At 44.0% G+C, this 17,978-nt stretch overlaps 1 protein-coding gene across 1 annotated transcript in view; it reads left to right on the top strand.

The window, feature by feature from the left end:
- Positions 1-17,754, top strand: part of LOC138958489 (SPARC-like) — a 62,145-nt gene extending 44,391 nt beyond the window's left edge. The window contains exons 2-10 of the mRNA XM_070329660.1: positions 6,872-6,950; positions 7,678-7,725; positions 8,435-8,531; positions 11,392-11,513; positions 11,827-11,965; positions 12,520-12,602; positions 14,895-15,013; positions 15,367-15,515; positions 16,603-17,754. Of these exons, the coding sequence (XP_070185761.1) occupies positions 6,885-6,950; positions 7,678-7,725; positions 8,435-8,531; positions 11,392-11,513; positions 11,827-11,965; positions 12,520-12,602; positions 14,895-15,013; positions 15,367-15,515; positions 16,603-16,661 (882 nt within the window). The 5' untranslated portion in view covers positions 6,872-6,884 and the 3' untranslated portion in view covers positions 16,662-17,754. The remainder of the gene's footprint in view (positions 1-6,871; positions 6,951-7,677; positions 7,726-8,434; positions 8,532-11,391; positions 11,514-11,826; positions 11,966-12,519; positions 12,603-14,894; positions 15,014-15,366; positions 15,516-16,602) is intronic.
- Positions 17,755-17,978: the final 224 nt, after the last annotated feature.

Below are 17,978 nucleotides of genomic sequence, written 5' to 3'. Positions count from 1 at the left end.
TTTTTGTTGACAAATGTAATAAAAAGTTATAGGATCGGCCCCTAAAAATAGGGTAGGTCGGGTTACCGTAACCACACCTATTTTTACACCCCCGGTATAGGGGTGTGTATAGGTTTCGGTCGATGTGTTTGTTTGTTTGTGTGTTTGTGTGTTTGTGTTCGCATATAGATCTCAAGAATGAACGGACCGATCGTCACCAAACTTGGTGAACAGGTTCTATACATTCCTGAGACGGTCCTTACAAAAATTGGGACCAGTCAAACACACGGTTAGGGAGTTATTGGTGGATTAAGATTCTACAAGGACTTATAGAGAAACATATTCATGGTCAAAGGGAAATAACCTTCTCAGTTGGTGGCAGTCAGAATGGGTGCAGTGAGAATGGTTATTTCCCTTTGACCAACGGGGGTGTTTTTCCTACCTCGAACGAATTTCTTGTTTTTTTAGGCCTTACTGCATTTTTGTGTAATCGTAAGTTTTCCTCATTTAGTTCCCATGTATATCTTGACTTTTTGTCGTCCATCCGCACGGTGGTTGACGCGACGTCTGCCTTGTGATTTACAGACTAAATTACGCTAAGACGTTGCCCTAGTTTCCAAACCTTGTCTCGATTTTCTGTCCATAATGACCCGTTGCTTTCATGGCTTGCTGTATATGGATTTTGTTCACTTACGAGTTGATATTTCCCCAGTTTGCGAACAGTATCTCAGTTTCTTGTTCAACCAGACATTGTGGTCGGTTTTACCCCGAGGTTACCATGCAGTGTTGCTTGTAGAAGAACTTGTTCTAAAGTCTACACCATTAATTTTCCACGACCAGCAGTCATCGCTTTACTCCTGTCTATGGTTGCTGATGCTTGCCGACAATACATTCTCTGTACGCCCATGTTTGCAACCAATACGCTTAAATTTCTTGCCCAATTATACATGGTATTTGTTGAATCGGTTGCTTTGTGCACATGTGCCCTCAAAAGATTATGTTCACTTTTTCAAACCTTATTTCGCGGCCAACGCTGAGTCGTGGTTTTGTAAGAACGCGGGGTAGGGCTGGGTATAAACTGATGCACAATATGTGATCTATAAGTAACTTTAGGAAACTTTAGACAGGCTTCATACTAAGTTTCAGTTCGTTATCCAAACAGACTAGACCGTGGCTGATCGTACTCTCTGTGCCAGCTGAGAGCTGACCCAGTTTAAAAATAATTGTTTTGTTTCTGATTGTTGTCGGTCCGGGCTCACCTCATGGATCCCCACAACTTGCGATGCCTTTCCTGCGCAGTTTAGCCTTTAAAGCACATAACTCATATTCAGGTGCACTGGGTGTGTATCCGGCGCTTATGTGCCAGGCACAGTCACAAAGGCACAGAGTTATGGCGTGATGGGCGCCATCCATTCCTTTTGTCAGTTTCTGTAGCTGATACGCCGTTGTAGTACGTTTTTGCAGTTTCCTGGCACGGTTCTGTGGCGCCGTGTTTATTTACGTAGGATTGTCATTGCTGACTCACTGGTATATATGTTTTACATTTAGTCAAGTTTTGATTTATTTGTATGTTTGTGGTTACGATAGTGTTTGTTTTGTTTTTGTTTTTTGTTACTTTGTTTGTCTCTATTTTTTTCCTTCTGGATGTCCGTGTCAAAGCATAAAAAATGCGGTAAGTTAATAAACAAAATAGTATTCAAAAGTATTAGTCGGAGCAAAGCGATGTGAATGTGTATCTTTGTTTTGCCAGACACATCAACTTCACTGACGATCTTTATTCAGATTCAGATTAAAAGACCAATCCGGTGTAACACGAGAAAAGTACTCCCACGAGATTTTTACTCCGGAGTAAACATTTCGTTCAAGAAAGTTACTCCCTTTACGAAAAAAGCACTCCCCCATTGCACGAGAAAATTACTCCCCAAGACAGGTGAGTTCCGAGTAAACATTTCGTACAAAAATGTTACTCCCCTGACGAATAAATAACGAATAAATTACTTCACCCCAACACGAGCAATTTAACTTTCCATGCCAGGTGTACGAAATTTTTACTCCCTTGTCCCCTGATAGTCTTGGTGGTGGAAGGGGCGGAAGGAGGGTAGCGCGACATTCGTGTGCGCGAGATCACGCAGGGGCGGATCTGGGTTTTGAAAGGGGGGGGTGCAAAGTTCTTTTTTTTTTTTTTTTTGTATCTTATCAGCGAAGGCGCGAAGCGCCGAACCGATGACGCGAAGCGCCGAGCATGCTAGGGGGGTCCGGGGGCATGCCCCCCCGGAATTTTTTTTTAAAAAGGAAGCAAAATTGTGCAATCTGGTGCAATCTGAGCGTGTAAAGTGCTATTTTCAGGTGATACATTTTTCTTCTTTTTTTTTTTTCTTCTTTTTTTTTTTTTTTTTTTGTCCCGCTGGGGGGGGGGGGTGCAATTGCACCCATTGCACCCCCCCCCCCCCCCAGATCCGCCCCTGTCACGTATTGGCATTATCCTTTCGCCCGCCTCCCATTTTTGCGTACGAGATTTTTACTGGAAGTAAACAAAATGGGGAGTAAAAATTTCGTGGAAGGAGTAATTTTTTCGTGCCTTGGGGAGTTCTTTTCTCGTACGAAAAGTGTACTCGGAGTAAGAATTTCGTGTTACACCGGCTTCAGCCCCGGAAATGTCTGTCACGAACACACACCAAAAGAATCATGCCAACGTTCTCAATTTTACGATGTTGGCAAGAAAACACCATCCGTTTCGGATGGTAGAAACTCATTCATCTGTGCATTAAGCAGTACTAAATCCAGCAAGAAAAATGCAGGGTTGATTCAGTATTGCAGCATATATCTTCATTTCTTCATGAGAGGTTGATGTATTAATTTAACGGTTGTGTTATGTTCCTCCCCATGGTTGCGCGTGCGGTAGGGCGAGATGTATTCTTGGCTGCTGATTCGGACCTCAGAGAGAGAGAGAGAGAGAGAGAGAGAGAGTGTGTGTGTGTGTGTGTGTGCGTGTGTGTGTGCAACAGTTAAGTGGCTGTTGGTTTCCCTTTATAGTGCGATGAACTTACCCTTTCAAATAAGGAGCAGGTTAGTTATCAAAATTAACTGCAGATCCGACCTACGGTTAACGTTTACCTCGAAAACATCTAAAACTGACGCAAGAAACGTTCTCATCGGCTGATCATCTCAAAAGATAAATACTTTTGACGCTCACTTCGTACGAATGCAATCTTATTTATTGCTTTGGCACTGCGTTCAGTCTTTGATCATTAAAAGGGAAACTGACGGTCACGAGTGCTTCTGGCGCGGTCGGGAGGACACGGTTAGGAAAAATTGCTGAAACAACAAACGCTCTATTCTTTCATTATGCAGGAGTTGTCTTTTCTTCCCTCTTTTACTCCGTTTGTTTTTCTCTCTTTCAAAAAAATAAAGTAAGCGAGAGAGAGGAAGGAGGACGAATATGAAATAAGATAAGCGCATTGCCGAAGAGTACACTCCAGCAAAAAGGACGAGAATAGGAAAAGGGTCCTAAGGGGAGAGGGTGGAGGATTAGGTAGAGATAGAGATTTACACGAGTTTTGTTTTTTAAAATATTGAACTGTAAGCGAAAGCGAAGCGAGCTGTTTACTATTTGAAAAAGCAAGCCATGTTTATTCTACATACTGTACTTACGTGTATTTTACTGAAAATGTCATGCAGTCGAGGCAGCTAAACGCTTGTTTTGGAACCTCGATCTCTTCTGAAGCCTCGTGCAATCTATTACGTCAAAGCAAAGAAACGTCACTCTGAAAGTGTGGCGTGACGTGTTAGTTCTAAAAATTCATCGAGGGTAATTAGCGAGCGCAATTTTTTTTCTATAATATACGTTATTTGCGTTTTTGACCAAAATATGACATTATGTATCGATCGAATTCCTTTCAGGTACTATGGCTTTGTTGTTGTTTTGACGATTGAACGAGCACACACACACATGCAATCAAACACACAAGCTTCATATTTGGGCGTTTCAGGTTGACCGAAACTTCAAAGGAACTACAAAACACACGTCATGTACTGACTTTGTTGTTGTTTTGACATTGAACAGCACACACACATGCAATCAAACACATGACGTGTGTTTTGTAGTTCCTTTAAAGTTTCGGTCAACCTGAAACGCCCAAATATGAAGTTTTGTAGGCCTCTGACGTCACATGGCTCAAAGAAGGGAAATCCAATGTCCAATCGATACATTGACGTTTATCTCGGTGACTTTGGTATCATAAGCAGTGGAAAAACAGGTCCCTGCCAGACTTGCTTGACATGACCTTATTTACATGATATACACACGTGTGATTTGAACGATTATTATCTCATGAGCGTCTCTCTCACGTATGTAGGATAAAGTACGCTTGCATTCTCATAAAAGAACGAGAATAGAAAGAAGGTTATGCTTTTTTTTTCTTTCATTTTTATTACTTTATTCTCCCATCGCTGGGAAAGATAAGTGCATTGCTCAAGAGTACACTCCCCCCCAAAAAAGGACGAGAATAAGAAGAGGGTCATTATAAGGGGAGAAGGCGGACGAATAGGACAGTGTGTTAATCGCTACAGAATACGTTTGCATTCTCGTAAACGGACACGAATAGGTAGAGGGTTATAAAGGGGAGAAGGGGGAAGAAAAACGGCAGGGCGTTGCTACTGAATACGCTTGCATTCCCGCAAAAAGACAAAAATAGGAAGTGGGTTATAAAGAGGAAGGTGAACTGCAGCACACACTTTCGTAGAAGGACGAGAATAGGAAGCGTGTCGTAAAGTAGGCTTTATGGCGCTTTCGCCTACACCGCATGGTTATTCAGAAAAGGAAAAACCCAGATTTTTTTTAAGGAGGTAGTGGGTGGTGGCGTGGAGAACAACTAAGGGAAGATCTTATCGATAACGATTTCAGCTGTAGTTTAACGTCATGCAAGAGTAGTTGAGATTTCTGTGGCAATGCAGCTTTCCACTCCTTCTCATCCCTTACTTTAATTTGGAATCCAGGCTGACACGGCTACTGTTGAGAACCATCGTCAGTAGGCCTATTGTAGTAATCATCGTCATCATCGTCATCATCATCATCATCACCATCGTCGTCGTCATCATCATCATCACTCATCATCATCATCATCATCATCATTATTTTTAGTAGTTTTAGTGGTGAAATGTTTACATTTTGATCTGAGGTTGTTCGGTCCCGTTGCGGCCTTGCCAATATTGAATTCTGTTGCATGTACTATCTGCGCCCTCTCTGGAAAACACTGAGCTCATTAACGATAACGAGTATACTCCGCAAGGTACCGCTTCTTCTTGTGTAACTAACCATATACATCAGCACAGATCTGTTGAGGCTTTTTCCATGAGATGGGAGCATACCTCCATTTAAACACATACCCGAGAAATATGAAGCCTGGATTCTTCCTGTACTGACAGAGTGGGAACGTTTTGCTAAATGAGTTTGGCCCACATTGGCATGGGTGTCAGAACTACGAAATTAAAACTGAAATCTGAATTTGAGCTTCTTCTTCTTCTTCTTCTTCTTCTGCGTTCGTGGGCTGAAACTCCCACGTACACTCGTATTTTTTTGCACGAGTGGAATTTTACGTGTATGACCGTTTTTTACCCCGCCATTTAGGCAGCCATACACCGTTTTCGGAGGAAGCATGCTGGGTATTTTCGTGTTTCTATAACCCACCGAACTCTGACATGGATTACAGGATCTTTTTCGTGCGCACTTGGTCTTGTGCTTGTGTGTACACACGGGGGTGTTCGGACACCGAGGAGAGTCTGCACACAAAGTTGACTCTGAGAAATAAATCTCTCGCCGAACGTGGGGACGAACTCACGCTGACAGCGGCCAACTGGATACAAATCCAGCGCGCTACCGACTGAGCTACATCCCCGTCCTGAATTCGAGCTAAGAACCAAAAGCAACAAGGTGTATCTTTGCTTTGTGTCTAAGGGAAAGGGTGTTGTAACGATAATCCCCAGTGAAAACCTGTACACATCTGTCGTGATTTGCAAGAGTCCCTACAAGGGAAGAAGAGTACCTTTAACCAGCATGCGCCTGGGAGTCGGCACCCCTTTCTTCCAGACAATTATTTCATTTTGCTTCTTCTTTTTTTTTGGCTCACATCCGTTCAGCATGCTTCCTGGCAGATGCTGAGTTCGCTCAAAGCTCATGCATTCAGATTCTGTGGAACATCCCTTGCAAGACTTCAAAAACTATGAGAGAATAACGTTTAAAAGGACATACATTTACAGAGGTTATGTCGCAAAGTCTGACAAAGCAAAGTGGGAAGTCTTATACGGGTGGGGAGGGGGGGTCCTAAGGGGGGCGGGGGTCTTCCTTTCCACTGTAATTACTTGCATGTTTTGATTTGGGCTGCTGCAGCAACACTCAGTTACAATACCATTTCAACATTTGAAAATATTGAAAGGTTACGAGTATGCATTGATTGCAATTTTTAGTTTGACTTTTCAACATCTTTGTTGTGAAATACGCATGAATTTTGATAAACCTGTATTACCTTTCTTTTTCTTTGTAATGGTACGAAGATGCTTCTGCTAATTACCAGCCACGCCATTTTATGTGTAACTGTATTTTGTTGTTATCGTGTTCCTTGTTGTTTCAAAATGTAGTTTTAACGTGTACACGGATGTCCTTTCAAACGAGTGTAATGATTTAAAATATTTGCATTGACTTGACTTGTCATGCATGTTGTCAAAAGTCATTTCATCAGAACCTCTGTACTCGTCTTGGGTTGTAATCCATACTAAATTGCATTCACATTCAAGAGAGCTGAGTGTAGTAGCGGAGACTGTACGATACACAGACTCTACATTGAGTCTGCGACGCTAGTATAACTTCTCATTTTGAGCTTATTCCATGTGTCCACAGGTGTACAAGCAAGATGAAGTTGTGGTTGTTGGCGCTGCTGTTGCTGGGGGTGTTGCTGTCAGCAGCTATGGCCGAACAGGTAACTTAATGCATCGTGAGAAACGGCCTCTATGAGAAGAAATGAAAGAAAAACAACACCCATTGATTCAGCATTAGCATCTCGACCTCGCAAGTTCTACCAGACGCGTTCTTATGAAATGAACTGATTGAGTTATTGAGTAGAGGTGTATGTGTGTGTGTGTGTGTGTGTGTGTGTGTGTGTGTGTGTGTGTGTGTGTATGCGTGCGTGCGTGCGTGTGTGCGTCCGTGCGTGCGTGCGTGTGTGCGTGCGTGAGTGAGTGCGTGCCTTCGTGCGGGCATGCGGGCGTACGTGCGAGTGTGTGTGTGAATGAGTGAACAATTACCTGCTCACCTAAGGTTGATCCAATACCTAACCGAGTTATGCATTAAAGAGACTGTCCTTCCTCTAAAAACAGTTCGGCTCAACACTTCAAATCTGGCCAGGCGGCTATACAATGGGATGAGAACATTCCTCCACTTCGAAACATACCAAAATTCAACATCCTGATTACTTCCTGTGCGCAGTGAGAATTTGTTGATGAGTTAATATCACAGATTGCCTGTAATGTCCGTCAAGAAACTAACTGATTGGTGAAACAAATCTCATTCTGTTCGGAAATCACCCATGCTGTGTACTTTTGGTACGTGTGCAAATGGGGGCATATCCTGACTAGATCGTAGATGGTGGCTCTGATCGTTTAAACGGGAAGGACTGGACCTTTAAAGTCGATTTTCTGTACTTTCAGCATCCGAGAGACAGGCGATCAGCGAACCATTTTGCCGATATGGAAGAGGTAGGTAACATCTTTGCATCTGTTTTTAAATTACTCAAGGCTTCAAAAACTAATTCGAGTAATGTATGCTTTGGTCGGAGCACATTTGTGTCCTATGGTTGTACTGTTTACGTCGATTTGTTGGATTTACATATTTGCACTGAATATGCGAGTGAATCCCCTAAATTTGCTTTACCAAAATCAATAGAAACATTAGCTAATGTTTCTTTGGTAAAGCAAATTTTCCGTATTCTTAGTAAGGTTTAAAACGACTAAAAGGACATTCTGCGAACCGTGCCATGGTCACTGATGCTTTAAGGGTAAGGTAAGGTAAGGTAAGGTAAGGTAAGGTAAGGTAAGGTAAGGTAAGGTAAGGTAAGGTAAAATAAGGTACCATAAAAATTATAGTCCTGTGAGGTTACTCCAATGGAAATTTTGATTGCTTTCTCTCGGGAGAAAGAAAACTACCATACAGTACTGGGCGACCATTTCTTTTTCTTTGTAAAGGCAGCTCGCAAAGTGACAAATTACCATTTTCACGATTTTACCAGAAACTGATTGATCAACATCACATAAAAAGTGACAGTAAAATTCTGTGAAGCAATACAATGTATATACACCAATAAAATAGCTCAAGCAAAACTAAAATTGTCTGCACCTTCAAACCACCTGAAACACGCGTAGGCCACAGTTTGTTGAACTGAGGTTTTTGGTGTGGTCGTCTTTGCAGGACGATGACGACGATGACGATGGCGATGACGAGGACGAGTATGCAGAGGAGGAGGTGGACGTTGCACAAAAAGAACAACAGCAAAAGGAGATAATAAGTAAATATGATATGTATTGCTCGTCTCGTTTAATCATGTACACATCACAGAGACTTAGTTATCTTTAAGGTCAGAAAAAAGTTTTCTTAACACTTCACGGACCAAAGATGAACAAAAATCACATAATAATTCAAACCTTGGCTTACGTTCTTACAATCGTCAGAATACTCATGTATCGCTGAACCACGTTGCTGTGTCTCAGTGGCATCGTACTGGAGAGTTATTAATTTGAACGAAGCTGAGGGCCCCAAAGGGGGGGTATCATCACGATCACGGGAAGGGAAATTTTAGCTTTCACGATCACAGTTACCTTGATTTTTGTTTTCACGATCACGAACACCAGTGGCAAATCACGGTCACGGTAAAAGTTGCATGTACAGAAAGCACGTGTCAAAGTAAACACAACCACACAGTAATTCGCTCCTCTGGATCTATTGTTTATTAGGATAAGGGATAAGGATAAGATTTTATATAGTCCATGAGGGTAACCTCACAGAAATTCGGGCTGCTTTCTCCCTGGGGAGATTTTTTTTTTCCCTGCATGCGTGTATTCATGTTTCCAAGCCCTGAGACTTAATGCCGTGTGAGATGGAATTTTTTTATACTTTATTCCAAGTCACACGGGTATACGTATTTGGTGGACATTTTTATCTATGCCTATACAATTTTGCCAGGAAAGACCCTTTTGTCAATCGTGGGATCTTTAACGTGCACACCCCAATGTAGTGTACACGAAGGGACCTCGGTTTTTCGTCTCATCTGAAAGACACAAAGTGACAACTGTTGCACTTTTTTATCATTTTTTTGTAATTATCTTTCATACACACATAGAAATATATCATGATTTGTAATCAGTAACAAGAATGTTGTTTTCATTGTTTTTTCTCTCGCTCTCTCTCTCTCTCTCATACAGACACTCACAGGAATATACACTCCAGGGGCGGAGCAGTTAAGCCAAAAGGGGGGGGGGGGGGTTACAACCTGGGGTCGAGGGCAAGGCACCATTGGGGGGTCTGGGTGGCTTAGCCCCCCAGAAGCTGAAGAGATTTAGCTATTTTATGAACAATTTATGGCTTATCCTTGATTTTAAACATGATCAACTGGTGTCAGCAGCCACTCATTATTTCTTTTAAAGTTAGTATTATTATTATTTTTTGTTTTACAGCCGGGGGGTGGGTGTTCCGGAACCCCTGTAACCCCCCCCCCCCTCCCCCCCCCCCCCCCCCCCGTAATCCGCTAAGATAAATCCAAGCTTAATGCAAAGAAGCGACAATTAGAATCTATGCCAAGCGTGTCCACGTTGCTGGGATGAAAAACACATTTCTAGTTTCGGTTTTGGCAACACGCAGACTCGATCAGATTCGAGCCAGTCGAGGTCACACTGAGCGAGTGACAGCCGGACGTGACAATGTCGACAATGTCAATGATCTCAATCAATCTCAAAGATCTTAAACAAATTTCAAGATCTTTGCCTACATTCAGAACAGTCATAGAGCAACATAGACAGGGCCGGACTAGGGGGGGGGGTTACAGGGGTTGCGCAACCCCCCCCCCCCCCCCCCCTGGCTTAAGCATGTACCTCCCAAACGCTTTTTTTTTTGTGGGGGAAGAAGGGGGGGGGGGGGGTTACATCTGGATCATCATGAAATCCGAGGAGAAATCGCACCTCTCACCCCCTTCGAAAGACATTTTTCTTCAACGATTTTTGTGATGAAAAGTATGAGTCCTTACAATCTCAATTCTTCTTCATTGCCTATACAGCTTGCTGTCGAAGTTACCTTTTTCGTTCAAGGAGAGGCTTCCTTTCCCTCCAGAAACATCAAAAAACGTTCAGCTTCAAGGGGGCTTTGCCCCCTTGCAACCCCCACCAAGGGGGCCTCGCCCCCTGGACCCCCACCAAGGGGCCTTGCCTCCTGGACCCTCAACTGTAACCCCCACCCCCACCCCCTAGTAATTACCTGGTCCGGCTCTGATAGATGACATACCTTGACATTTCGTCTTCGGAAAGACGGACCCGTAGCCTGACCTTTCCACCAAGGAAGGCATTCTCGCCGCCTGCTTTGGTCTGGCTTGAATCCACAAAATATAACAGAAGTTCGATGACAGTACCGCTGCACGCCATTTTTGATCTTCGAATTAGAATTTGACTGAATGCACTCAAAACTTTAGCATGAAGCCCTTCCATTGGATGAAGTTTTGCAGACTTTTGCAATTCGCCTTCTGATTGGATCTCTTTTTTGTGTGATTGGTTCTCTTAAAGAGAAGCAATTGCTGTCAAAATCCTATTTCTGAATGTGTTGTTGCTTCCCTTCAATTGGGATTAGCTCCTTGACGAATAGAAGATCATACTCATAGAGTGATACAGCTGTGAAAAATGTATGTTGAAAATAAAATGCTTTGCAATAATGCCCATCACGATCACGAAAACAAATGACGATCACGATCACGAGACTTGATTTTTTTGTCATCACGGATCACGGGCAAAGTCCCATCACGATCACAGAAATGGAAATTTCGGCAATCACGGTCACAGAAAGGTCAAAAACCACCAATCACGATCACGATTTTAAACCCTTTGGGGCCCTCGAAGCTGTTTGGCAATAGTAAGCATTTGTTATATTTGTGTGTGGGAAAGACCGATCACGTAGGCTATTGTATTATCAGCAGAATGTGATCCCTTTTTTCCCGCAGGGGAAAAGTAACCACAAGCACAACCTAAAACTTTCAAAAATAGTTGAAACTGAGCAGCCATTTTGGCAAATGTGCAGTAGAACAAAATCCTAGTAACCCCTTCCCCTCCACCACCTCCCACCCCACCCCCTGAGTAGGTATGATAATGTTGCTGCAAACAATGTTTCAGACCCGTGTACGGAGAAGGTGTGTCGTCGCGGCGAGCTGTGTACTGTGGACAAAAAGCACAGGGCAAAGTGCATCTGTATTCCCCAGTGTGAAACGCCGCCACCTGATGACAACAGGTACCAGGTAGGTCATCATTAATTGTAAATTGTCAGTGTGTGTGTGTAGTGTGTGTGTGTGTGTGTGTGTGTGTGTGTGTGTGTGTGTGTGTGTGTGTGTGTGTGTGTGTTTCTGAAAATCATTCTGTCAGGTATTTCGAACCTCTGTGCATAGGTATGTGCGTGCAAATAACTCTTTAGTATTCTGACACACACAAAAAATGTGTGAATAGGTAGCCTGCATGCGTTTGGCGAACCACCGTGCCTCACTCTTAAATACAGGGGGAAAACAACTTTTTCACAACAGAATGTCTAACCGCTAACTCTGTCGATGTTGACAGGTGTGCAGCAAGCGTAACGTGACGTATCAGTCGGAGTGTGAGCTGGACCGTGACCACTGCCTGTGCAGACGCCGCCAAGACGGATGTTCCAGACCCGGCATTGGCAAGATCCGCCTCGACTACTATGGGCCCTGCCAGGGTGAGTTCGCTGTCTCTGTCTTTTCACATTTTGATCATTCAGTTCAATCATTCATTCATTCATTCAGTCGTTAATTAGTTAATTAATTCATTCAATCATTCAATCATTCTTTCTTTCATTTCTTTAGGTTAGGCCTGATTCCATAACGGCCGAACACAGTCAATGCCACATATATGCCAGCCTACCATTTTAACCTATGATTATAGATTCTTTTCACAGTCCTTCGCGTGAATCCTCCGCGTGAAAAAAACGGTTACTCATTTAGGTATTGAATATGACAGATAAAATACCACAGCTTCACTCACTCGCTTACTCATTGAGCCCGTAACTCGACAGGATCGTAGGGGCACTGCACTGACAATGCAGCACCAGCTTTCAGTCTCCCCCTCTGCCGGTTGTGTGCAAACTTTTGGGTTTTCACAAAGCTTTTCCCACAGTCTGCTCTGGCAATGCTGTCTGTCCATCTTTGCTCTATAGTTACTAGTCTTCCCTGTCTCCTCTCACTATGAAACTCCTATCACCCCGTTTCTCACGTGCTCTGTGTTGTGCTTCAGACCTGACGCCCTGCTCTGACCGCGAGTTCAAGGAGTTCCCGGGCAGGATGAGGGAGTGGCTCTTCGTCGTCATGCAGCAGATGGTCAGTTCACAGTTGCAATTAATTATCGAAGAAGCAGAAACAACTCCGTTTACTATTTATGATAATCATGACACTGAAGAATCAAAAAACAAAATGGTAGGTAATTGGCACGTGTATTATTGACAAAACAAAACGTTACATTTACGTGTACGTCGACCCATAGCTGTGTATTGACATATCTCTGGTCTACCCACAGCTGTGTATTGACATATCTCTGGTCTACCCATAGCTGTGTATTGACATATCTCTGGTCTACCCATAGCTGTGTATTGACATATCTCTGGTCTACCCATAGCTGTGTATTGACATATCTCTGGTCTACCCATAGCTGTGTATTGACATATCTCTGGTCTACCCATAGCTGTGTATTGACATATCTCTGGTCTACCCATAGCTGTGTATTGACATATCTCTGGTCTACCCAATTAAGGTCTTTGGAGTAGACAGACAGGCAGACACTTATGAAACAAATTATGAACTTATCTGAAGATCGTGTGGCTACTCGCCGGCTTGCGAAATGACGGCGAAGTAAAACCTTTGGGTCGACGCTCTAGTTGATGTAACGTTTTGTTTTGTCAATAGTAAGCGTTCCCGGCAATTACCTACCAATCTAGTTTTTTGATTCTGAATGTTGGCAGTCCATCTGTTTTTGGATTCATGACACCGAAGAAGTAGAGCTAATAATTTATAGGACTCTGAATTTCCAGGACCATCAGACTTTTAAGAGAAAGCTGATGATAGGCCCTCCCCCGCCAATCCTATAACTGATGATAGGCCCTCCCCCGCCAATCCTATAACTGATGATAGGCCCTCCCCCGCCAATCCTATAACTGATGATAGGCCCTCCCCCGCCAATCCTATAACTGATGATAGGCCCTCCCCCGCCAATCCCGTATAACTGATGATAGGCCCTCCCTCGCCAATCCTATAACTGATGATAGGCCCTCCCCCGCCAATCCTATAACTGACGATAGGCCCTCCCCCGCCAATCCTATAACTGATGATAGGCCCTCCCCCGCCAATCCTATAACTGACGATAGGCCCTCCCTCGCCAATCCTATAACTGACGATAGGCCCTCCCTCGCCAATCCTATAACTGACGATAGGCCCTCCCCCGCCAATCCTATAACTGACGATAGGCCCTCCCTCGCCAATCCTATAACTGATGATAGGCCCTCCCTCGCCAATCCTATAACTGATGATAGGCCCTCCCTCGCCAATCCTATAACTGATGATAGGCCCTCCCCCGCCAATCCTATAACTGATGATAGGCCCTCCCTCGCCAATCCTATAACTGATGATAGGCCCTCCCTCGCCAATCCTATAACTGATGATAGGCCCTCCCCCGCCAATCCTATAACTGATGATAGGCCCTCCCTCGCCAATCCTATAACTGATGATAGGCCCTCCCCCGCCAATCCTATAACTGATGATAGGCCCTCCCTCGCCAATCCTATAACTGATGATAGGCCCTCCCCCGCCAATCCTATAACTGACGATAGGCCCTCCCCCGCCAATCCTATAACTGATGATAGGCCCTCCCTCGCTAATCCTATAACTGACGATAGGCCCTCCCTCGCCAATCCTATAACTGACGATAGGCCCTCCCTCGCCAATCCTATAACTGATGATAGGCCCTCCCCCGCCAATCCTATAACTGATGATAGGCCCTCCCCCGCCAATCCTATAACTGTCACTGATGATAGGCCCTCCCCCGCCAATCCTATAACTGCAGCACTCCAGGGCTGAGGTGCACGGACCGAAAGTGGGCGCCACCCAAACGGGTGAGAACAAACCGCGGGGTATGATTCGTTGAAATCGGCACAACAAACTCTCAAATTTCAAACAATCCAACACCGCAGTTGCTCCACCCAGTTGGTAAACCGGCACGGTTGGCCTAGTGGTAAGGCGTCCGCCCCGTGATCGGGAGGTCGTGGGTTCGAACCCCGGCCGGGTCATACCGAAGACTTTAAAATTGGCAATCTAGTGGCTGCTCCGCCTGGCGTCTGGCATTATGGGGTTAGTGCTAGGACTGGTTGGTCCGGTGTCAGAATAATGTGACTGGGTGAGACATGAAGCCTGTGCTGCGACTTCTGTCTTGTGTGCGGCGCACGTTATATGTCAAAGCAGCACCGCCCTGATATGGTCCTTCGTGGTCGGCTGGGCGTTAAGCAAACAAACAAACAAACAAACAAACAAACCACTCAGTTGGTAACGTTCTCGTGCACCTCGGCCCAGATAACCAAACCCTTGGCAGGCATGTGAGCATGATGACCTGTGATTTGCGTACAGGCGCAGAGAGCTGAGATCCCTGACTACCTTGACCTTCTGGAGAAAGCGCGTCACGAGGGCAACCATTCTCATGCCGTCATCTGGAAGTTCTGTGACCTTGACCAGGACCCACATGACAGGTGAGGTCACACACGTGTGTGTGTGTGTGTGTGTGTGTGTGTGTGTGTGTGTGTGTGTGTGTGCGTGCGTGTGTGCCAGTGTGTGTATGTGTGTGTGTGTGCAGTGTGTGTGTTCCATGTCACAAGTTGTATTTCGCAAAATAAACCACAACTCGCCATTATACCCATGGTGGCTTCTTGATTTTATCCACAGAGATTAACTGAGCTAAGATCATTTTGCAATAACTAACCAGGTGTTGATTTGATTTGAAAAGTGTACAGGACAGTTTACGCCGCGAGAAAGAGTGTGCCTGTAAACGTTGCAAGAACTAACCCAAGTGTTTTTTTGCGTTTTTGTTTTAATGTGTACACAGATTCGTGACTCGCCGTGAGCTGATGTACACCGTCCAGTCCCTGAAGGCGCTGGAGCACTGCCTCATCCCCTTCCTGGACCAGTGTGACGCCAACGCTGACGGCCAGATCACCCTCAAGGAGTGGGGAACCTGTCTGGGACTTCAACGAGGTACACTGAAATGTATTACTTGCTGGCCCTTTTGGGACCAAAGGTGTCCCAACATTGCACGTGTCCTTTCAACAGCCCCTTACTAGCAGGTACCAAAAGCTTGATTTTGCAGCTACCACTAGAGTAGCCTTCATGGATTACGAAGTGCATCTCTGTGGATCTGTGAGAGGTGGGTGCCCTTTGCTAGTCAGCAAAAGGGGGTCTTATCAGACGGGCTTCATGGTTTACGAAGTGCATCTGTGAGAAGGTTGAAAGAGGGTACCTTTTGCTTGTCAGCAAAAGTCTTATCAGAAGGGCTTTCATATTACAGTTGCCACTAGAGTAGCCTTCATGGATTACGAAGTCAAGTGCACCTCGATCTGTGGATCCGTTAGAGAAAATATTCACCTTTTCCCCGTGTTAACCACTATGTTAACCACTGTTATGTTAACCACTGTAATGTTAACCACTGTAATGTTAACCACTATAACATAATATCCTTTGAGTTAGAGCATCCTTCCTCTTGTACACATAACTCGCATCTCCAGCCTGGCTGCTTCCTGTGCCGAGTAGGAATTCTTAGCTGAATTAACTTTGTATAGTCTGACACCTATATCAATCTGCAAAGTTAATTATGCAAAACACGCACGCGCGCACACACACACACACACACACTCACACACACACACTCACACACACATACACACACACACACACATACACACACACACACACACACACACACACACTCACACACACACTCACACACTCACACACACACTCACAGCCAGGCTGCTGATTTTGGGTATTAGTTCAAATGGACGGATGTTCTTATTCCCTGTAAACACCTCCGGGACAACCTGTGTCTGGCCTGTCTGAAAACACCTCCGCGTGAGGGGTTTGGCTGCCAGCGCGGTGAAGATAAAGAGGGAACATTTTCTCTGCCCGCGCGGCAGCAAGCAGGATGTTTCTGAACTGTAAATGTTCAGGTGAACTCAAGAAGAAAAATACCTGTCATAATCGTTCTATTTTTTTTTTTTTTTTCATCAAAGAAATGTATTTTACAACTCCAATCTGAGACTTTCAATCTTGTTTTTTTGTATTGCAGATTCAATCCGAGATGAGTGCAAGACAATCAGAAGGGCAGCTGGACGAGAGGAGAAGTAGCTTTAAACATGCACAGACCAGCTGATTCTGTGTTGATCAGCGTCCTGCGTGCACTCCGCATCCTATGCGCCAAATACGAGTACACTCTTTCATCTGTACACAAGCAAATTCGTTAATAAAAAGATTGCAAGGAATCTAGTGAGGCCCAAACTTTAGGTCACCATTTCTCGCTCTTAAAAAGTCTATTGCACGAAACGAGCTTTTTCTCTGCGTTCCATATCGAAAAATCTTAATCGAAAGTGTTGTAGGGGTAGAAATTGCATTTACAGTTTGAAGTATGAGCAAGTAGATGTTCCTGAGATGTGTTTAATGAAAATGTGAGATGTCACAATGATGCTGTATCAGTCGAGGGCATGTTATAATGCTGTGTAAAGTGCTTTTGAGCGAGAAAAAAAAATGTAAGTTAAGATTGATGTTATAATGTCAATGACATGTGCATAGAGTTTTTGTGATTGAAACTGTTTTATAACTGTTCTTAAAACAGCTTGCAGATGAGTAACATTTCAAAGGCAAACAAAACCCTACTATGTCGCCTTCATGTAGATCCTTTCTCTGCTCCTGCCATGATAATCATGTTTGCCACTGAGTGCATAAATGAGGCAGGAATGATCGCCTTTTCGGATTCAGATGCCCCAAATACATGTATGCGCAGTTTTGTTTTTTGCTGTTTGCGCTTTAAAAATTAAAGACATTTATTAAGAAGTAAGTGTTTTTGAAATCTGGAACTCCTCATTTCCTGATTATAAGGTGCATATGTATACATCTACAGAACATCGTTGTTAAACTCTTCCAGAATACTCCACGGCAACCCCTCCCACCCACACACACAGTTATATCAATGAATCGTTTCAATTGAGCTGGTTCATTGCCTTTGATTTGTTACTCAACTGCAGACTGTCAAGGTTTTTATGATGGCTCCAGAGTGTGCTGACAAACGATGGTGCTGACTGGCTACATACCACTGCCATTTTTTTCTCTTCCGATTTCCTATGTTTTGAATGCTTGTGAGACTGTCTGCGCTTCAGTTCTGAAAACTTCATAATATTATATTGTTTGTTACAAAAATAAAAGTTCTGTTTCATTGTAAAATAAAGTGTGCTGGTGTGTATATGAGTGTGTGTGTGGACACTGGAGGGAGAGAAAGCCTGTTTAATGTGTGTGTAGTTAATGTTCATGTGTGTGTCCTGTGTGAAAGCAACAGCCAAACTATATTTTTTCCAAAGATAATTGTAAAGACATCAGAAAAGAAATGCAGCTGAACTTTTAACTGCTTCTAAGGCAAATTATATCAGTTGAGTACATCCACTGCGAGTGATT

This window comes from Littorina saxatilis, linkage group LG2 (assembly GCF_037325665.1).
Source record: "Littorina saxatilis isolate snail1 linkage group LG2, US_GU_Lsax_2.0, whole genome shotgun sequence".
Taxonomy (NCBI): Eukaryota; Metazoa; Mollusca; class Gastropoda; order Littorinimorpha; family Littorinidae; genus Littorina; species Littorina saxatilis.
Note: the sequence above shows the minus strand (reverse complement) of the source record. Positions and strands in the feature narration are given on the sequence as shown.